Source organism: Chaetodon auriga, chromosome 20 (genome assembly GCF_051107435.1).
Source record: "Chaetodon auriga isolate fChaAug3 chromosome 20, fChaAug3.hap1, whole genome shotgun sequence".
In the NCBI taxonomy this organism is placed as follows: domain Eukaryota; kingdom Metazoa; phylum Chordata; class Actinopteri; order Chaetodontiformes; family Chaetodontidae; genus Chaetodon; species Chaetodon auriga.
In genome coordinates this window covers 589,297-611,130 of record NC_135093.1, presented here as the reverse complement: position 1 = coordinate 611,130, position 21,834 = coordinate 589,297, and the positions used below count along the sequence as shown (strand labels likewise).

At 48.0% G+C, this 21,834-nt stretch overlaps 1 protein-coding gene across 5 annotated transcripts in view; it reads left to right on the top strand.

Annotated features, from left to right (window-relative positions):
* LOC143338732 (cGMP-dependent protein kinase 1-like) overlaps positions 1-21,834 on the top strand; it is a 42,090-nt gene that overhangs the window by 13,090 nt on the left and 7,166 nt on the right. The window contains exons 3-9 of one of the 5 annotated variants that reach the window (XM_076759335.1): positions 6,868-6,981; positions 13,080-13,185; positions 14,662-14,725; positions 14,840-14,917; positions 15,045-15,139; positions 16,128-16,193; positions 17,161-17,235. In XM_076759335.1, coding sequence (XP_076615450.1) covers positions 6,868-6,981; positions 13,080-13,185; positions 14,662-14,725; positions 14,840-14,917; positions 15,045-15,139; positions 16,128-16,193; positions 17,161-17,235 — 598 coding nt within the window. Of the gene's footprint in view, positions 1-6,867; positions 6,982-7,099; positions 7,514-10,039; positions 10,238-13,079; positions 13,186-14,661; positions 14,726-14,839; positions 14,918-15,044; positions 15,140-16,127; positions 16,194-17,160; positions 17,236-17,280; positions 21,790-21,834 lie in introns of those variants that run through there. The other 4 variants (XM_076759338.1, XM_076759337.1, XM_076759336.1 and 1 more) reach the window with 4 other exon arrangements.

The window sequence follows — 21,834 nt, the reverse complement described above, 5'->3', positions numbered from 1 at the left end:
ACGTGCACCTGCAGACGCAGCATTTCTTAATGACATCCCTGAAGTCCTGATGGTACTCGCTCAGGTGGCATCGTGTCACTGTGCACCTTTATTGGGAAATAAATCTTCATCCTATCGTCACCTTCATTTGACAGGACGTACGTTTAGAGACGTTGTCCACTGGCGCGCTGGCAGCACTTTGATGTCCCGTGTTCACTCTGAGCTGGTTTCTTGCACTGCTGGTATTTGAGGTCAGTGTGTTTCGTAACGAGCCTGCTCAGTAACATGGTCCTCCCACTGGAAGCACAGGCTGATGTTGGCGTGTTTGGACTGAACATGTAGTCACAGTTTCACTTGAGTGTGTTTTTACCAACAGCTGAGCTGTGAAATCAACTCATTTTTCATTCAGCTTTTGCTTTACGTTATATTACTTCCATAGACTGTAAAACACGGCCGAGTCTCCGTGATGTCACCCAGAGGTTATGCAGTTGTCATGAGGGAGGAAACTAGCTTTAGAAAGCCAAAGTGTTTTTGGTTCCAGGCTGTAAACATGTTTATTTCTGCTCTAGAACTGGACATTGTGATATGGGGGTCTATGGGGACTGATGCGCTTCTGGAACCAGCCTTGGAGGTTGATGTTTGTCAGTATAGTTTTGTTCAGGTTCAGACTGGACATAAACGCCTGCTTTATGGATTAATGGAGGCTCCTGGACAGGGGAGTGTTTCAGTCATCAGGGGTCAGCGTGGCCTTTCAGAAAGGACCGTCAAACCTGTCCACAGACTGTCATGTGTTCAGGACAGTTTCTAGTCTTTTTGTCTCAGTGTTTCTGGACTCACAGCAGCTCGAAAACAATCCTCCAGATGGCCAGTCCTCCGTGCCGGTGGGTGGAAGCGAGTGGTGTGAACCAACTGATGACATTTATATCTAAGTTAAAGCTGCTGGGCAGATACACTACACGCTGAATTGAAACAATATCTTTCTGTCAGATTTCTAAAAAAGGATTTAAAATAATTAGCAGGTTTATGTTAAAATGGCTTGTAAGTCTGGTGTGGGCAGGGAAGGTTCACACAGATGGCTCAGACAACTGATAATAATGTGTGTGTGTGTGTGTGTGTGTGTGTGTGTGTGTGCGTGCGTGTGCCCGTGTGTGTGTGTGCGCGCGCGTGTGTGTGCGTGTGTGTGTCCGTCCGTCCGTCCGTCCGTCCGTCCTGGTCAGACTAAATGAGTCTGTCTCTGCAGTGGGTGGGTGAGCTACAGACCTGCTGAGAGAGAGAGTGAGTGAGTGAGTGAGTGAGTGAGTGAGTGCGTGAGTGAGTGCGTGAGTGAGTGAGTGAGTGAGTGCGTGCATGTGGCAGGACATCTCCACCTCTGCTGTTCAGTTCCCACCTTTCTGTGTCTCATAACAGCACCGACCTCAGTGTGGAAGAAGTACTCACATACTGAGTATTTACTTCAGTGGAAGTACTGATACCACAGTGTGGAAATACTCTCATAAAAGGAAAAGTCCTCCATTCAAAATGTTAATTAAAGTACAAAAGTATGAGCATCAAAATGTACTTAAAGCACCAAAATAAAAATACTCATGATGCAGAATCGTGTTTTATGTTACTGCATTGTGAAATTTTACCCCACTGGTTTTTAAAGATCAGCGTGAGCTGAACAGCCACATGCAGGCAGCCAATCACAGAGAGCGTCACATCTGGCCTCCAGCTGCTGGTCAAGCACCTCCGTGATGAGGTGCTAACACATGTTAGCATCCCATAAATGCTCAAACGCTGCACTGAGGCTGTGAACCAGAGGGTTTCTCCTCATCCACCAGCCGGCAGTGACGACAGCAAGGATTAAAATTAATCTGCGGACGTTTAAAACGTTTGAATCAGAGAAATAAAAAGTCTGTTTTGGGACTTGAGAGAGAAATAAAACAGATGAAGAGATGAACGGAGAGGAAACAAGAGAAGAAGAAGAGGAAGAAGAGAACAAAGCTGATTCATGTCCTCATGATTCGATCAGCATCCAGCCTCTGTGTGTGTGTGTGTGTGTGTGTGTGTGTGTGTGTGTGTGTGTGTGTGCGTGCGTGCGTGCGTGTGTGTGTGTATTTGGGGGGGGCAGATGGCAGCTAAATATAATGACTTCTGTCACAGGAAGAGGAAGTGATCCCCAAAAACAGACCACAAGATTGGTAGATTGTGTGCGTGTGCATGTGCGTGTGTGCGTGCGTGCGTGTGTGCGTGCGTGTGCATGTGTGTGCACGTGTGTGTGTTATGAATCTCACTAATTCTATGTTTGGAGGAAGAAACAGATGCAGCAGTTTTGTGTCATTATGTAAAAGACAGACACACACACACACACACACACACACTCAGCTCTCTTGTGGATGCGGTTGGCATGGCAACCTGTTGGCCATATTTGGCATTTGAAACGTGTTCACAGTTTGGAAGTTTGGATTTGGTTTATAAATCTGTGGATGAAAGGAAGGAAGGAGTACAGAGAGAAGGAAGGAGAGAATGACGGAGGGAAGGAGGGAAGGAAGGTCTGAAAAATATGTTTTGAATGATTTTACACACAAGTGATTTAAGATAAACTAATCAATGTTAAAATGACTAGTTTTTGAATGGAGTCTGGTGCAGGGAGGCGTGTGTGTGTGTGTGTGTGTGTGTGTGTGTGTGTGTGTGTGTGTATGAGTAGTGTGCGGTGTGTGTGCGTGCGTGTGCGTGCGTGTGCGTGTGTGTGTGTATGTGTGTATATGAGTAGTGTGCGGTGTGCGTGTGTGTGTGTGTGTCTGCGCGTGCGTGTGTGCGTGTGCGTGTGTGTGTGTATATGAGTAGTGTGTGTGTGTGTGTATGTGTGCGTGCGCGTGCGCGCGCGTGTGTGTGCGTGCGTGTGTGTGTGTGTGTGTCCGCCCACATTCATACATTATGCACAGCACTGACTCTCTCCTGTTCAGCTGCAGCTTCAGTCGACTGAACAATATGTTGAAAATATTAAACGTTCACACGTTTCACACTTCATGCATCTGCTGGTGTTTCTGCGCTCTTGTACGACCTTTATGGAAATGCTTTCTGTCTTCAGGAAGTGATGGACATGAAGACACCGGCTCAGTCTTTCAAGGTGTTCTGTGGTTCTTTTTTGGTCGGGTTCAGGTCCAGAGACAGAACCTGGTCTAGAGTCAAATAAAGTTTGTCTTGTTGTTGACTCAGGACGCAGCAGAACCAGATTTTCTCCTTTTTATTCTACAAATTCTTCAAAAATTTTGGGCCTACATTACCCACAGTGCACCTCTTCCTCAGAGTGTTTGTTCAGAGAGTGTTGTGTGTCGGTCAGCCCACTTCTTCCTGACGCCACACCAGCAGATCGTTTCAGTGATGTCACTTGAGTCGTAGGATTGTTTGAGAAGCAGCAGACTGACACAGACCTGCACAGTTACTGTCGCCTTCTTGCTGAACGCATTGCATGATGGGTAGTGATTTTGTCATCATCATTGTCATCGTCATCATCATCATCGTCATCGTAATCATCATTGTCGTCATCGTCATCGTCGTTGTCACCGTTGTGGTCGTCATCGTCGTCATCGTCATCATCGTCGTCATCGTCACGGTGCCTGTGGGACACAAAGTCTTTAAGAGGCTCTTTAAAACAAAGCAGTGGACCTCGAGCACACCTGGAAACACACTTTGACTTTGAGCGATTTGACAGACTTCAGACTGAGACATGTCCTCTGAAGGACAGAGTGGAGGACTTAGTGCCATCTAGTGGTCCCTCAGCTCACCGTCCCTTTTCACTTCAACATAAAAACACAAAAGTCTCTGAGACTCTGTGCTTGGTTTGTCCACTCTGGGCTCCTGTAGAAACATGTCTGTCTGTCTGCCTGCCTGTCTGTCTGTCCTGCCTGCCTGTCTGCCTGTCTGTCCTGCCTGTCTGTCTGCCTGCCTGTCTGCCTGTCTGTCCTGCCTGCCTGTCTGCCTGTCTGTCCTGCCTGCCTGTCTGTCTGTCCTGCCTGTCTGCCTGTCTGTCTGCCTGCCTGTCTGCCTGTCTGTCCTGCCTGTCTGTCTGCCTGTCTGTCTGTCCTGCCTGTCTGCCTGTCTGTCTGTCCTGCCTGTCTGCCTGTCTGTCCTGCCTGTCTGCCTGTCTGTCTGTCCTGCCTGTCTGCCTGTCTGTCTGTCCTGCCTGTCTGCCTGTCTGTCAGAGTCACAGACAGCTCTTCAGCTCTTTAATGAGTTCAGAGGAGCAGAACTCAAACATGAAGTGGATGTAAATTCATTGTTTTGAGTGCGTCAGTTTAGAGCTGAGTGCAGCTGGAGGGCGTCTGTGTGTTGCTGTTCCATTCCAGTTAACCCAGTGCTCCCAGTTCAGACGCTTAGCTCTCCTGCAGGGAGTTGTTCAGTCTTTGTGTCTTTGTTTTCGTCGTGTGGTTTCGTGAGAAGCGTCTGTCCCTCTGACGTTTAGTTCATGTGTCTGTCTTTCTGACAGGCTTCATGCTGGTTGAACTGGTCCAGACTGAAGCACAAACTGATCCCAGGTCAGCCGTGACGCTCTGTGATCTGCTGCTGATCCTTTTTATCGCCACGTGTCAGTTAGACAAACAGATATGTGCTCACCGGTCGTCTGTCAGCGTTTGCTCGTGTCTGAAACGTCTCCTCTGAAAGACAGAAGCATCATTTTAACATGAGCTCGATATCATTATCGACTCCACACAACAACCAGCCATCAGCCAATCAGAGGCCAGAGTCCACCTGTGACAGACCCCACAGTAACCAGCACGCAGTACCACTCATACCATCCTGCAGTGCCTTTGAAGTACAAACTGTAGTACTGCTGCAGTACTTCACTGAGGTGTCTGTGCTGGTTGGTCACCCACACTACTCTCCGTCTTCTTGTGTCCATCGTCGTCTCTGTGTGTCCATCGTCTCTGTCTGTCCACCATCTCTGTCTGTCCATCGTCTCTGTCTGTCCATCGTCTCTGTGTCCATCGTCGTCTCTGTGTGTCCACCATCTCTGTCTGTCCATCGTCTCTGTGTGTCCATCATCTCTGTGTGTCCATCGTCTCCTTGTGTCCATCGTCGTCTCTGTGTGTCCATCGTCTCTGTCTGTCCACCGTCTCTGTGTGTCCATCATCTCCTTGTGTCAATCGTCGTCTCTGTGTGTCCATCGTCTCTGTCTGTCCACCGTCTCCTTGTGTCCATCGTCGTCTCTGTGTGTCCATCGTCTCTGTCTGTCCACCGTCTCTGTGTGTCTATCGTCTCCTTGTGTCAATTGTCGTCTCTGTGTGTCCATCGTCTCTGTGAAGTGTTTGACCTGTGTCTTCCTGTGATGTCTCTCAGTGTTTACTAATGCGCTCTGCTTTAATCCACTCAGCGTGTTTCTGTGCGCTCGCGCTCACGTGTGTCGTCCTATCAGGTGGACCAGGTGTGCTTTTATGTAATAAAATGAGAGCTGACTTCCTGCCATCACCTGTGGCTGAACACACAGCTGATGACACGGAGGGAGAGGAGGACAGCCGGTGCTTCACACAGAAAACAGACCCTCTGTGGTCGTCTCTGTTGTTCAGTTAGTGTCTGTCCTTGAGGACACACACGATGGACGCTGCGGGTAAAGATGGCGTTCATCATCAGGTAGCGTGCAGACTTCCCGCGGTCGTGTGTGTGTGAAGCGTTTGTTGTGTGTGAGTCACTGCCGCTCTGGCTCTGATCACTGTGACATTTGCAGTTTCCTGACGTGTGCACGAATCGATCTTCATCAATATTAGCAGGAAAAGTCAGAGCGCGTCGAACGGCTTCAGTCTGACGCCTCAGCCGTCCAATCAAATGATGCCGCTGATGAACAGCTGTGCAGCAGGAGCTCCACACCTGAACACCATCCTGCTCCCAGGCTGTGAGTTTGGTTCGTTTCAGGAAACGAATGACAGCGCCCTCCAATGGCAGCAGGAAGTCAGGTGACCTCAGAGCGCTGCTCACTTCCTGTTTCCTGCTGACACTCATTCTCAAATGTTGACAGCGTGTTTAAGAGACAGAAACTCACCAGTAAACTGTCCTAAAGTCTGTTCACGAGAAGCATCAGGATGTTTTTACATGTAGAAATGAAGATTCAACACCAGTGAGCGGCTTTCAACAGAGTCACTGACCAATGAGAGCAGACCACCTGTAACGTGAACACCCCTCAGTTCCCTCTACACACACACACAGACGTTGGGATAAAAGGAGGTGAAGCAGCACAAGCAGCCTGTAAACTTCAAGCTTTAAGGGGCTGATCTGTGTGTCAGTGTGTTTCATCACAGCTAAATGTGTCTGTCGACAGTGATAATAAAGTTTGTTTGAATGAGGCACACAGCAAATAAGAAAAACAGCAAATCAAAAAAAGTCAAGATCAATCAGCAGTTTATGATCAGACAGAAACGATCTGAAGTTTGATTCATGTGAAAATAAAAACACGGTGTGTTCAGGAACCTTCTTCACAGCCTCTCTCTCTCTCTGTCTCTCTCTCTCTCTCTCCTCTCTCTCTCTCTCTCCCTCTCTCCTCTTTCTCTCTCTCTCTCTGTCTCTCTCTCTCTCTCTCCTCTCTCTCTCTCTCCCTCTCTCCTCTCTCTCTCTCTGTCTCTCTCTCTCTCCCTCTCCTCTCTCTCTCTGTCTCTCTCTCTCTCTCTCCTCTCTCTCTCTCTCTCTCCCTCTCTCCTCTTTCTCTCTCTCTCTCTGTCTCTCTCTCTCTCTCCTCTCTCTCTCTCTCCCTCTCTCCTCTCTCTCTCTGTCTCTCTCTCTCTCTCCTCTCTCTCTCTCTCTCTCTCTCTCTCCCTCTCTCTCTCTCTCTCTGTCTCTCTCTCTCTCTCTCTCTCTCTCTCTCTCTCTCTCTCTCTCTCTCTCTCTCTCTCTCTCTCTGTGTGACTGTCTCTCACCCAGAGGGGAAGGTGGAGGTGACTAAAGAGGGGATGAAGTTGTGCACGATGGGACCAGGCAAAGTGTTCGGAGAGCTGGCCATCCTCTACAACTGCACCAGGACTGCCACTGTCAGGAGTGAGTACGCTGTGTGTGTGTGTGTGTGTGTGTGTGTGTGTGTGTGTGTGTGTGTGTGTGTGTGTGTGTGTTGGGGGGGACATCCAACTTTTTGTCAGTGTTTCCTTGTAGAGTGCTTGCTAAGCAGCGGTTGCTGGGCAACACCGTCCGGCCCAGCCAATGAACTAAGTTTTGGCAGCGGCGTCTCTTGGCAACAGCGTTGGGTTCGAGGGATTCGTTTCCATTTGCTGAAGCTTTTGGCTCGTTATCTTCACATGAACACACGAGCTCCAGCTGACTTTAAAGCTCTCTATCTGTGACACAGTGGCCTCCACAGCTGACCTCAGATCAGTTCAGAGCGAACAGACGCTCAGCTGCGTCGCTGACATTGAAGTCATAAAAGCGCTTTTTTTCAGATTATTTAAGAAGTCTGGATGTGGAGTTCAACCACTGAACCTTTAAAACCCAACAGAAACAAACCAGGTGCCAGACGAAGAAGAACGATGGATAAGTCAGCAGGACAGAGGACGTCTGTCTCTCTGGAAAGACAGCGGTAGGTCTGTTCATAGCATTAGCATTGTTAGCAGCAGTCGTTATGGATGGGCGGAGAAGTTTTTTCAGCGTGCTGAATCAGGGGAATCTGCTCGTTAAGAAGGTTCGTTCATTCGTTTGTGGTCCATCAGATCGTTCGGCGCTCGCATGGTGCTCCGGCCGCTCGCTCCCACTGGCTGAACTGAAACATGGCCGAACGCTCAGCTCACTCTCTGCCGACAGTCGTACATGAAGATGAAACAGTGAGCGCAGAGTTGGATTAACGTGGACAGGATCATCAGGCATGGCTCAGGTAGCTTCAGCGTGGCTCAGGTAGCTTCAACGTGGCTCAGGTAGCTTCAACGTGGCTCAGGTAGCTTCAATGTGGCTCAGGTAGCTTTAGCGTGTCTCAGGTAGCTTGAGCGTGGCTCAGGTAGCTTCAGCGTGGCTCAGGTAGCTTCAACGTGGCTCAGGTAGCTTCAATATGGCTCAGGTAGCTTTAGCGTGGCTCAGGTAGCTTGAGCGTGGCTCAGGTAGCTTCAATGTGGCTCAGGTAGCTTCAACGTGGCTCAGGTAGCTTCAATATGGCTCAGGTAGCTTTAGCGTGGCTCAGGTAGCTTGAGCGTGGCTCAGGTAGCTTGAGCGTGGCTCAGGTAGCTTCAATGTGGCTCAGGTAGCTTGAGCGTGGCTCAGGTAGCTTCAACGTGGCTCAGGTAGCTTCAATGTGGCTCAGGTAGCTTCAATATGGCTCAGGTAGCTTTAGCGTGGCTCAGGTAGCTTGAGCGTGGCTCAGGTGGGACGTCAGAACTCTGAGCAGTCACATGACCTGAGGCTCATCTGAGACCTTTAAAACTGTCCTGTCAAGCGTAAACCAGCTCGTTTGAAGTTCAGGTGCAGCAGCTTTGCTTCTGTCCTCTGTCCTCTGTCCTCTGACACTGTCCCGTCTCTCACGTGATGTCACAGCTTGGTCTCCATCCAGCAACACAGCAATGCAACCGCTCCCTGAGGTCTATGAGCAAACACTGAAGAGACCGTGTGTGTGTGTGTGTGTGTGTGTGTGTGTGTGTGAGAGAGAGAGAGAGAGCAGCTGGTTGTGAATATGAATGTGAGCTTATTAAACCATCTGCTTCTTCCACTTGTGGACTGTGTGACCTTTGACCTTTACCATGCACATGCACACGCACACACACTCACACACACTCACACACACACACACCTGTGTCACTCCCTCATGCTCACACACCATCGGTGAGTCGTTAATGAACCTTAATAACGATCATTGGGTCCACCTGAATCTCACTCCAGCACGTTGGACTCATCTCAGGCGATTATATCTGCAGCTGTCTCCTGTTGTTTCCGTGGTTACAGAGACACTTGGTGTCTCCGTAGCAACAGACAGCAGGTCATAAAGCAGCGGAAACCAGAAATAAAAGTAACGACCAAACAGACGGCGTGTTTTCACCACCGAGACAGAGCGCTGGAGTGGTACTGCAGCAGTGTGCAGCTCTGTAGTACTGTAGAACTGTCCAAGGCTCTGTAGTACGACAAGTATTACAGGAAGAACTTTATGTTTGAATAACATCCTCTGCAGTACTTCATAGTACTCTGTAGTACTGTACAAGGCTCTGTAGTATTACAGGAAGCACTTTATGTGTGAGTAATGTTGACATCTCCTGGAGGTACATCTGGTTTGTGCAGAGATCTAGCTTTAGCTTAGATAGAGAGCTAGCTTTAGCTTAGATAGAGAGCTGGCTTTAGCTTAGATAGAGAGCTAGCTATAGCTTAGATAGAGAGCTGGCTTTAGCTTAGATAGAGAGTTAGCTTAGATAGAGAGCTGGCTTTAGCTTAGATAGAGAGCTGGCTTTAGCTTAGATAGAGAGCTAGCTTTAGCTTAGATAGAGAGCTGGCTTTAGCTTAGATAGAGAGCTAGCTTTAGCTTAGATAGAGAGCTGGCTTTAGCTTAGATAGAGAGCTAGCTATAGCTTAGATAGAGAGCTGGCTTTAGCTTAGATAGAGAGTTAGCTTAGATAGAGAGCTGGCTTTAGCTTAGATAGAGAGCTAGCTTTAGCTTAGATAGAGAGCTGGCTTTAGCTTAGATAGAGAGCTAGCTTTAGCTTAGATAGAGAGCTGGCTTTAGCTTAGATAGAGAGCTAGCTATAGCTTAGATAGAGAGCTGGCTTTAGCTTAGATAGAGAGCTAGCTTAGATAGAGAGCTAGCTTTAGCTTAGATAGAGAGCTAGCTTTAGTTTAGATAGAGAGCTGACTTTAGCTTAGATCGAGAGCTAGCTTAGATAGAGAGCTAGCTTTAGCTTAGATAGAGAGCTGGCTTTAGCTTAGATAAAGAGCTAGCTTTAGCTTAGATAGAGAGCTAGCTTAGATAGAGAGCTGGCTTTAGCTTAGATAGAGAGGTGAGCAGACAGACAGACAGACAGACAGACAGACAGGTGAACAGACAGACAGAGAGGTGAGCAGATCTTTATCGTCTTCTCTTTGTCTTTCAGGACTTTTGTTTTCTCTCTATAACAAATCGAACTTGAAATGTAGCAAATTAGAAAACTTGATTGAACTGAGTTGAGGAAGATGAGGTGAAGATGAGGTGAAGATGACCTTGCTGCAGTAATCAGAATAGATGTAATAGCTCCTTCAGTCCTGCTGTAATGTCTTCTTCAGTGTGATGGACATAGAGACTCCACAGACATCTGCTCATTAACTGAAGGAAGTTGGTCCAAGTCTGCACGTTTCCAAGGTAACTGCAGCCAACTATGACAACTATAACACACAAACACACACACACACACACACACACACACACACACACACACACACACACACACACACTCCTTGTTAACCGAGAAGCCTCCAATGTTTGCATCCAGTGTTCAGAACGTTTCCTTCATCAGTGTAAAGACTTTAAAGACATGGTTGGTCTTTGAGCTTCATTAATGTCCTCCTGTCTGTCTGTCTGTCTGTCTGTCTGTCTGTCTGCCTGTCTGTCTGTGTGTCTCTCTCATTGTGTGCTTTGTGTAGATTGTCTTGTTGATTATGGGCGAAAACACGTTTCCCCTGTGCGGATTCATGAAGTCTAATCTGAGCGTTTCATTGGTTGAATGAGAAAAGGACAGGACAGAAGACATGAGACGAGGACAAACTGCACGATCACCCCCCTCTTCCTTTCTTTTGACACATCATGGGTGGAGATTTTATCGCCACCTGCTGGCTGACATGCTTCTCTGCATGCTTGAAATTAGTTTCTGTGTTTGTGTGTGGACAGAAAATGTCTGACCTTCGTCTTCCCCGTGGTCCTTTTGTCCTTTCTTCTGTCTCGAGCGTTTGTCCTCTGTCATCAGACATTGATGTCGTCTGTGATTCAGACTGCAGCGGTTATGATTCTCATGGCCACTAGAGGTCAGTATCAGGACACAGACAGGGTTTTCAGAGGCGGACAGTGCTGAATGTGTCTCCTCTGCAGTTATAAAAACTCTCAGCTTCAGTAAAATCATAGTAAAAAGACTTTTTCAGGTTTTCAGATCCAGAATCCACTTCAGACCTTTTAAATCTGCCAAAGAGTCACATGATGTTAACGACGCCTGTCGGCTGTTTTCAGGACCAACAGGAAGAAAGTGACACTTTTCTGAGAAGAACCTGTAATGAATGTTTGTTTGTGGTAATAATCAGAGTCTGCAGGTGTGTTTGGTTTCACACCTGCAGTGATGAACACATGAACACACTCTCCCTGCACTGATATCACCCGTCTCCAAACCCGTGCTCACACTTTGAGTCTTTGCATCTTTCTGCCATCATAACCAGGTGATGTAAAACCAGTAACCTGCTGCGCAGTGATTGGTCGGTTTAAGCAGAGGTATCACTTCCTTCAGTCTTGCGGGGAGACATGTAGAGTAACTGTTCAGGAGCTCATGTAGAAACATCCTTCACACACTCATGTGCTTCACAAAGTGCAGAGCTTCGCCCGTCCTGGCCACTAGAGGGCACCGTCAGCTTTCACACCAGCTCAAATGATCCGGACTAACAGGTCGAACACACCTGAGTCCATTTCAGCCAAACAGGTCAGAGGTGAGACCATCCTGAGATGAACCGACATCAGTTCATTTCCAGGTCTGACACCATGACTGAACGACAGGAGGTGAAGCCTGAACCTGTCAGAGGCGAACGATCTGTGCTCGCCGTCTCCACCTGAAGGTCTGGTGTGCTGCTCTGCTCCCCTTCCCTCAAACACGTCATCATGGAGCTCGCTGCACCCTGGAGGGCTCCGTGGATGAAGGCTATGAGTGAAACGCCTCCCTGTGTGGAGCTGGCTGCTGAAGCACAGGCCTGCATCATCGTCACCTGGTGGTCGGAGGCCTGAGCCCGATGATGTCACAGTTCACCTGTTCTACAGGTACAGATGCTGTCAGACACACGCGGCGTCACCTGACTTTATTTGGCCAACTGTATCAAGTCTGAGTGTTTTAGTTCACTTCCTGGCCCCTGAAGAGGAGTTTAGTAGAGACCAGGACTCACTGGTCGGTGGCTGAACTGTGGGCTCATGCTGAGCTCTGAGGTCTTCTTCTGGCTCAGTGTCTCGTCATGATGGATTTGACATGTCTTCAGCTGAGGCCGATGGACGGACGCGGTTGAGGAGCTGCTGTCTCCTCGCGTTAGGACACGTTAGGAGGTGGAACTTTTCTGTGTTGACATGAATTTCCTGTTGATGAATACGTGAATCTTCAGTGTGGCTGGAGGTGGTTCACAGTGGTCTGTCTCCATCGACATCGACGTCAAAGTGGAGGATTTACTATCAGCTCCTGGACCTCGGATACAGAACGTGTCTCTTGTCTCTGGGACGCAGTAACTCGTGTCAGTATGGACGAACTGTCTGAGCCTCGTCTGTCTCGCCGTCCTGCTGGTCCAATCACAGGAGATGTGACGTTCATGAACTGATAAATGTTCTTTTGTTCCCACCAATCATTTCAGACCTCTGACCGTGAATGAGAACCAGGTGCAGACCTGTGAGGACCAGGTCTGACAAGTCCTGCAGGTCTTTCTGGTTTCTGATGGTGTCACACAATGAAAACATGATTCACTCGTCCCTCATCTGTCAACATGTGAATGTTTGAGCTGCTGCTGGATGGATGCAGCCTCACTGGTTTAACACCACACACACACACACACACACACACACACACACACACACACACACACACACACACAGATGTGTGTGTACTGTTACCATGACAACACTTGCACACTGTATGCAAACACACAGCAGCATCACGATTTATGTTTCCATGTGATCTCTGCCTCACACATGCAGATCAGAGAGACACGCATGCACGCACACACACACACACACACACACACGCATTAACATGTAGACGGGCACGTGATACATGTAGTATTGATATATATTCATGTACACACACTGTGTTGTTCAGTAGTGACATGTAGATCCTTTTATATCAGCAGCAGCACGCAGAGATGATGTTCATGATTATTGATCTGACAGTCGTAGAAATACATTCTGTCCTTCTTTATTAACCAATCATGATCAGAAATCAACATATTGATGAAGCTACACGTGTGTGTTTCAGCTCTGGTCCACGTGAAGCTGTGGGCCATCGACCGTCAGTGTTTCCAGACCATCATGATGAGAACTGGACTCATCAAACACGCCGAGTACATGGACTTCCTGAAGAGGTGAGCAAGGCACTGACCGTCAGAGTGAGAGGTTCAGATCCCACAGAGACCGTCGCTGTGTCTCGCTGCTGTTGATGGACACAACGATGGACAGAGCAGAGGGAGGAGCTGATGGGAACAGACGAAAACAATCACTGAGAAGTCAGTCAGTGGTCCTCACAGTCAGTCGGTCAGTGGTCCTCACAGTCAGTCGGTCAGTGGTCCTCACAGTCAGTCAGTCAGTGGTCCTCACAGTCAGTCGGTCAGTGGTCCTCACTATCAGTCAGTGGTCCTCACAGTCTGTCAGTCAGTGGTCCTCACAGTCAGTCGGTCAGTGGTCCTCACTATCAGTCAGTGGTCCTCACAGTCAGTCGGTCAGTGGTCCTCACAGTCAGTCAGTCAGTGGTCCTCACTATCAGTCAGTGGTCCTCACAGTCAGTCAGTCAGTGGTCCTCACAGTCAGTCAGTCAGTGGTCCTCACTATCAGTCGGTCAGTGGTCCTCACAGTCAGTCGGTCAGTGGTCCTCACAGTCGGTCAGTGGTCCTCACAGTCGGTCAGTAGTCCTCACAGTCAGTCAGTCAGTGGTCCTCACAGTCAGTTGGTCAGTGGTCCTCACAGTCAGTCAGTCAGTGGTCCTCACAGTCAGTCGGTCAGTGGTCCTCACTATCAGTCAGTCAGTCAGTGGTCCTCACAGTCAATCTGTCAGTGGTCCTCACAGTCAGTCAGTCAGTCAGTGGTCCTCACTATCAGTCAGTGGTCCTCACTATCAGTCAGTGGTCCTCACAGTCAGTCGGTCAGTGGTCCTCACAGTCAGTCGGTCAGTGGTCCTCACAGTCTGTCAGTCAGTGGTCCTCACAGTCAGTCAGTCAGTGGTCCTCACTGTCTGTCGGTCAGTGGTCCTCACAGTCAGTCGGTCAGTGGTCCTCACAGTCTGTCAGTCAGTGGTCCTCACTGTCAGTCAGTCAGTGGTCCTCACAGTCAGTCGGTCAGTGGTCCTCACTATCAGTCAGTGGTCCTCACAGTCAGTCGGTCAGTGGTCCTCACAGTCAGTCGGTCAGTGGTCCTCACAGTCTGTCAGTCAGTGGTCCTCACAGTCAGTCAGTCAGTGGTCCTCACTATCAGTCGGTCAGTGGTCCTCACAGTCAGTCAGTCGGTGGTCCTCACAGTTGGTCAGTGGTCCTCACAGTCGGTCAGTGGTCCTCACAGTCAGTCGGTCAGTGGTCCTCACAGTCAGTCAGTCAGTGGTCCTCACAGTCAGTTGGTCAGTGGTCCTCACAGTCAGTCAGTCAGTGGTCCTCACAGTCAGTCGGTCAGTGGTCCTCACTATCAGTCAGTCAGTCAGTGGTCCTCACAGTCTGTCAGTGGTCCTCACAGTCTGTCAGTGGTCCTCACAGTCGGTCAGTGGTCCTCACAGTCAGTCTGTCAGTGGTCCTCACAGTCGGTCAGTGGTCCTCACAGTCGGTGACCTGAACTGACTGATGAACGTTTGTCTGCAGCGTCCCCACCTTCCAGGGTCTTCCAGAGGAAACTCTCAGTAAACTGGCTGACGTCATGGAGGAGGTGAGACTGCCGTCCACACATTCAACTGCGTTTTCCCAGTATCATGACTGTCTTCTTCTGTGGTGGAGTCACACTGAAGATCCTCCAATCAGACACTCTCTTCTGTCCGTTTAGACTCATTATGACGATGGCGAGTACATCATCAGGCAGGGAGCCAGAGGAGACACCTTCTTCATCATCAGCCAGGGAAAGGTGACGCCACCATCAGCCCATTTAGCCGCCTCACTCTGCCGCCGCTCCTCTTCTTCATCGATTATTGTATTGATCTGCTGCCTCGTCCTAATCGCTGCTGATAACTGCTGATCGCATCTCCTGTCAGGTGAATGTGACCCAGGAGGATTCGGCCAATCAGGAGCCAGTACATCTCAGAGAGCTCAGCAGGGGAGACTGGTTTGGAGAGAGAGCACTACAGGGGTAAGATCATGTGACCTCTGACCCCGAGACCTCAGCCGTTAACTTGTAAACCCAAAACTTTCTGGATTAGCCCTCTGTGGACCGTGTGTGTGTGTGTGTGTGTGTGTGTGTGTGTGTGTGTGTGTGTGCGCGTGCGTACGTGCGTGCGTGAGAGAGAGAGAGTGTGTGTGAGTGTGTGTCCTGTAAATACTGAAGGTCAAAGGTCAGAGTCAGCATGCCTCAGCTCTTAATAAGAAATGAGGTAAACAGGAGAGCAGCAGTTGATTATCAGTGTGATGGACGGCAGTTTGGTGTGTCCCCTCCTGTCCTTCTGTCTCTGTGAGGACAGTTTGGGACACTTTCTAAATGTGGTGTGCTCTAGTTTCCTGGTTGTGTGACTCGTGTTGCTCGTGTGGGTGTGTTACTGCTGATAGTTGTGCAGAGGCTGTAGTGTTGGATTGTTTCCACCATCTGTTTGTCAGCTCAGGTTTTGTTAACTCGGCTGCCTTCAGCCTGCTTCAGTGTCTCAGGGCTCAGGGATCAACCAATGACAACACTGTGTTTCCTCTGGAGTCTGTTGGTCCTTCCACATTGTGAAGAAACTGTTTGTAACGTCTGAACACTCGTGCGTCTCACACGGCCTCACAGCTGTCTGCATCTCATTTCATCTCAGGTCAAACTGTCTGAACTGAGTTCATGACTTTGAGGCCGTGTGACAGTAACGAGACTCTCTATTACAGAAACCAACACAAAAGGTGTGTGGAGTTTCTCAACTACAGTGTCCATGATGCTTTGGGGGACGTAAACAGGAAGTAAAAATGTTTCAGCTCATATTTGTTTACATTGAGTCCAACTGGCTCCATTAACAGTCTGCTGAATTAGCTGTTAGCAGTTCCTGTGTGTGTGTGTGTGTGTGTGTGTGTGTGTGTGTGTGTGTGTGCGTGCGTGCGTGCGTGCGTGCACGCATGCATGCATGCATGCATGTGTGTGCGTGTGTGTGCGTCCACAGGGAGGATCTCAGAACAGCCAACGTCATTGCTGCAGAGGCCGTCACCTGCCTGGTCATCGACCGAGAGTAAGACACACACACACACACACACACACACACACACACACACACACACCATGCAGTATCAATCAACAGCGTTTCAAATAAAGTATTGATAAAGTACTTGTTGTACTTATTACTTGTTAGTTACAGCAGAAGGACGTCACGAGGACACTGATGAAGACATGTTAGTGTCCAAATATTTACTTTAAGTACTTTATTTAAGTACAGCTTGATGTACTTGTACTTTGCTTGATTATTACCACTTCCTGCTACTTTGAACTTCTACTCCTCAAAATATTTTACTCCTCATTTCAGTGATTGGTTTATCGGTTTATTGAGGGAAATGCAGCAGTACATAAGTCATTCAGATAAGTACTTCAAATCCTTCCTTCAGTACACAGCTGAAGTAAATCTACTTTAATCTACATAAGGTTTCCTGTGGTCTGAGTGAAACAAGCCTTTGAATCTGGAGGTTTTTCTCTCAGGTTGTCCTTGAACCTGCAGGGAGAAGCAGCTGACGGTCTGTGTAAAGCTGCTGCTGCCCCCTGCTGGTCTGTAGACTGTCACTCAGCTCTGGTGTGAAGGGAAGCAGCTATTTATTGATCAGCAAATCGTCCTGATGGAGCTGCGTAATACACACATTCAGGCTGAAGAGCTGAGGTTCACACAGCTCTGACTGAATTAAAGAAACAAGAAGAGACAGAAAAGCTCTTACCTGTGAACACCTGAAGCTGCTGCCAGTAAAAACTGAACCAGTGTCTGATTCACATGAAGACAGAGGTCCAGTCTGCAGAGACGGAGGAGGACATTGGATGGACAGCTCGTCTGTCACTTTAAAGTAACGAAACACATTCATGAATTGAGTGCAGACGAACAGATTACAGTCAGGACTGTCGTGATCGATCGTTAATGAACAAACAAACACCTTCAGTCAGTCCGTCTAATTACAATCTGTGTGCTGATTGGCTGTTGCCTCTTTCCTCCCCCTCAGCTCATTCAAGCATCTGATTGGTGGACTGGACGACGTTTCAAATAAAGGCTACGAGGACGCTGAAGCTAAAGCCAAGTAGGTTGAATGTTCATGTGTTGAATGTGTGTCACGAGCACGCGTGGTTCAGTGTCTCCGGAGGTTCTGCGGGTTCTTTGATGTTCTCACAGGTGGAGCTCATCAGCCTGACCGACATTCATTCAGGTCTTCATCGGCCGATTCTCTCTGTGCTCAGAATGAACACGCTCAGTCTGATGTTTGCAGACAGATATTCTCTCTGTTCTGTTTGTTCTGTGTGCACAAACGCAGACGAAACGATTCTTTGAGGCAACGAGCAGATTGATGATGAGGAGGACAACAGTTAGCTCTGCGCTGTAAATGATTTCCCAGTGAAAAGCGCCTAAAAGCCGCCGCTCTGATGCTTTCAGCCCCCGTCATGTCAGCGGCGGGTTGTGTGAATGTTTACAGCTGTAACTGGACCCTCCGTGCTGCTTATGTAAGAGCAGCTAATAATACCTGCTGCAGTCAGACACAACCAGGTCAGGGTGAAGGACACAGAGACTCCTGAATGTGGAAAACACACTGCTGTCGAGGCTGATTGGCCTCTCAGGTGTTTTCATTACAGAGCCAGGTAATGTGGCTCCGCCCCTGTCAGGTCATTCCAACAAGGAGCAAACATGGATGGATGTCACAGATTTCCAGATCACGTACAGCTCAGCTCAGGTCTGCTGGTCCAGACTTCGGTCCAGATTATCTGGTCATCTTTCGAGTTTTACAGATCTGAGACTCATCATTTGCTTTCAGACATCTTTTGTATCTAAAAGCTCAAATCTGGAGGAGCAGCCAGTGACGGAGAGAAGCCTGCGAGCAGCTTACGGCGCCTTCGAGCGTCGTAGCCCGCGGGGCTAACGTTAGCTAACATTAGCAGTTGACATCAGAAGTGACCTCACCTCCGGAGGAGTCAATGACCCGTGCCGACGCCGTCTCTCCAGATGTTTTTTTTTTTTTTTGTCTCTGTAAAGTTTTTTCAGCAGCGAGTTGTTGCTCCACCTCAGCCTTCATCCAGTTCACATCTTCTTCCTCATGAGGTCACCTGACGAGTCAAAAAGTGTCTCCAGATACAACCTCACTTCAAAATCAGCCAAGATTTGCAGACTGAGCCCAGCTTTGATCAATAGTTTTGATCAGGTTATTGTTTGTACTGTTTCATAACTAGTGCTGATACAACACACACACACACACACACACACACACACACACACACACACACACACTCAGTCGGAGTTTAACACCACATGTTGTGTTTTGTATCAGATGACTGTTGGTCATGTGACAGAATGAAGGCTTCTCTCTCTTCTTAAGGTATAGATTCAATACAGCACACACACACACACACACACACACACACACACACACACCAGATGTCCTGCTGTCCGTCAGTAATGTTACCATGGTAACAGTAAACAGTAAACAGTAAACAGTGAGGTGTGTCAGTTTTGTTGTGTTTGTCCTTCAGACCTGCTGCTGCAAACTGTTTCTGAACTGAACTCATATTGACTGTTATTATTATTATTATTAGCAGTAGTAGTAGTAGTAGTAGTAGTAACAGTAGTAACAGTAGTAGCAGTAGTAGCATCAGTAGTAGTAGAAGCCGTATTAAACTGTTTAACTCATACAGATGTGAACGGTGTAACATGGAGCCGCTGGTGTTTCCCATCTCGTCCTCCATGTGTGAACTCTTTCCATGTGTTCAGTTGAACAGTTTGCTCATGTTGGTCTGAAGCTGAAGCGTCTCAGAGTCCTGCAGGACTCTGTGTTTTGCTCCAGGGCTCCTCAGCAGGATGAATTTTGGGGGTCTTGAACGCTGCAGTGAGCTCTAACAGTTAATCTCTTTCTCGCTAGAACAAACTATTTTTAGAGTGTTTATTTGTTGGTTTGTCCCGATCGACCGACAGCAGCTACTGTTTCTGCTGAAATCTGATTCCACTGCGTTAGTTTGCAGGAAATAGTCCAGTCCCACCCCCCACCCCCCCATACACACACATAGAAACCTGCTGGTGGGTTTGCATTGCTGTGGCAAGTGTCCAGAGAGGATTTTGACCTCTGAGCTCTTTGAGGAAAGACTTCACTCCAGAGAAAACCTGATGGCTGTTCTCACAGCTGATGATCACAATCAGCAAACAAAGCTGGTGTTTGAAGACAAAGAATGGCAAAACGAAACAGGAAATGTGGTTTTGACCGTGACGTTTATTTTAAAATGCAGCCTCATAGACATTATGAAGCCAGCATTCAGGCGGCAGCTGAGCTAATGTACATTCAAACGATGCTAATCACAGCAGCTAAATGTTAAATGATGCCGATCCACAGACTGAAACGTTGTAAACACAACATAAAAAATGTGCTTTGTTATATTATAAATATTCTCCAGCAGCACAGTGTGATCCTGTCACTGACAGTGTTTCCTGGTGAGGTTCCTCAGGGTTCCAGTCTTGGTCCTTTATATTTTCATGCTGATGTGTAACACGACAACACGTTTATATTTGTCCATGAACCATCAGACGTGTCCTCTGTCAGCTCAGACAACCAAAATTACTTTTACAAAAATTCCAATGTGGGTTACGTCCGCACACGTTGAGGCAGCTAACCCTTCCTTGTTGATTTCAGTCTACCTGACAGTCCTAGAGAGCATCGTGAGATACAGAAGCCAACAGTGCAGCTGAAGAGCATCACGAAGCAGCGCTGACGCTAACAGAGAGGAACGAATATGAGCTCATACTGATGATCTGGCAGCCATGAAATGAAAATCACTGCAGGCTTTCAACAGCCCGACTTCTCTGAATATGAAGTCCCGCCATCAGGAAGAAGAATCGAAACCAAAGTGCTTGAAGTGAGCATTTGTTCGGTGCTGAACTCTGATCTCTAAGTCAGTAAGAGAGCATAACTTCACGAGCACGTTAGCATGTTAGCACGTCGCTGTCGAGTCAAACGTCCTTTCATGTTTTTGAGGTGTGGACAGCAGAACTACGTCTGTACAAAACAACATGATGATTCACGTGGAGTCGTTTTATTTATACTTTAACGGCAGAGCTCAGCTCCTCCGCTGCTGCCTCGTCATTTAAAAGCGTCATTACACAAACAAACACAGAAAACCTCATTTATCCAATGAAACACAAACAAAAGGGGAACCAATCAGGAAAAATGCTGCCATTTTTATCTGTTAATAGAAAATATAATACAGCTGACATTTCATGTCCGTCCAAACAAACTCGCTGCTGCAGATGAGACCAGTTGACCTTCGACATTCTGGACTGGTTTTTATTACAGTTTGATTGGGATCTTGGACCGGATTTGGAATCTGGCCGTGGTTCAGCTTCTGGCTGTTAAACTGAATGCTTTTTTATGTTTGATGTCCCTTCAACAAACTCCAGACAGTTGAAGTAAAAATTATGATGACGGTGAAGTTTTTAACATCCTGGTAAATCTAATGAATTCTTGGTGCTGATTTTAAGGTCGGGACAGTCTGTCCTGCAGCCTCCTGTCTGTCTGTCTGTCTGTCTGTCTGTCTGTTTAATGACTGAGCTGCGTTTACTGGGTGAACCTCTGAGCAATGTTTCCACATGCTAAAAATACCAGCAGCAGCAGCAGCTTCCTGCCATGAGGGTCGTCCTCTCGGGTTGGCATTACACCCTGCAGGACTCACCCAGAGCAGATGTGAGCACTGTTTTGACTAAAAGGACAGACGTTTCAGAGGCTTTCCTCAGTCACAGCTTTGCTCTGAAAGCGCTCAGTTGGATGTTTTCCAGGGCAGACACCGACAAACTCGCAGTCTAGATATCAAACTGCCTTTTTGGTAGAAAAACAGGTCTTAGACATCCAAAATCCACCAAGACTACAAAGAAGTTCTGATATTTTTCACCTTTGACAATGGCATCCTCGGGGGCCGTCCGTGGTGTTTTCTGACGGCGTCCCCTTCACCTCAGAACCAGCCTCATTCGTAACCTTACTGCGCACAGAGCTGGAGGATCTGGCAACCTCACCGCACCACCGGTCCCACCAGACCAGAACCTCGTACCTCTGCTGCCACCAACGCCACTACCAGCACCATGTAAACTGGAAGTGGAGCTCTTCCTTTGAGACGGCTCTCCTGCGGATGCTGTGCCGGACATTCTCGTGAGCTCTGAAAACGAGTTTGGGATTGACGTCGATGCTGTTTGCACTTTTGTATTTTTGTTTTTGACGTTGTTGTGAAGAAAGGAAACGATTTTTGTTTGCAGAGTAAAGATGCAGACCATCAAGATCGTCTGTAGAATTTCAGAAAGTCCAGCTATTTCCAACATTTAGTCCTCGAAAGTTTGATTCCTGAAGTAGTTTAATGTTTGAGAACATTTCTCAGCTCTTTGGTGATGAAGTGGACTGAAGACTGCCGAGAAAAGAAATCCAGCTGCTGCATCACTTGTTGATTAAATAAAGTTTGGAGATGAGAGAGTTGCTTCCTGTTCCAGCGAGGCAGCAGAGAGAGCGGATCACCAGCCTCCCTGCTCCTCCCTCCACCTCCTCCTCCTTCCCCATCACCTCCTTCTCCATCCAAACCTCCAAGAAGTTCCCGTTCTTCCATGTAGTGAAATGCTGCAGGTACAGTACAATGTCGGGAAAGGCCGTTGCCTGTTTTCATCGCGA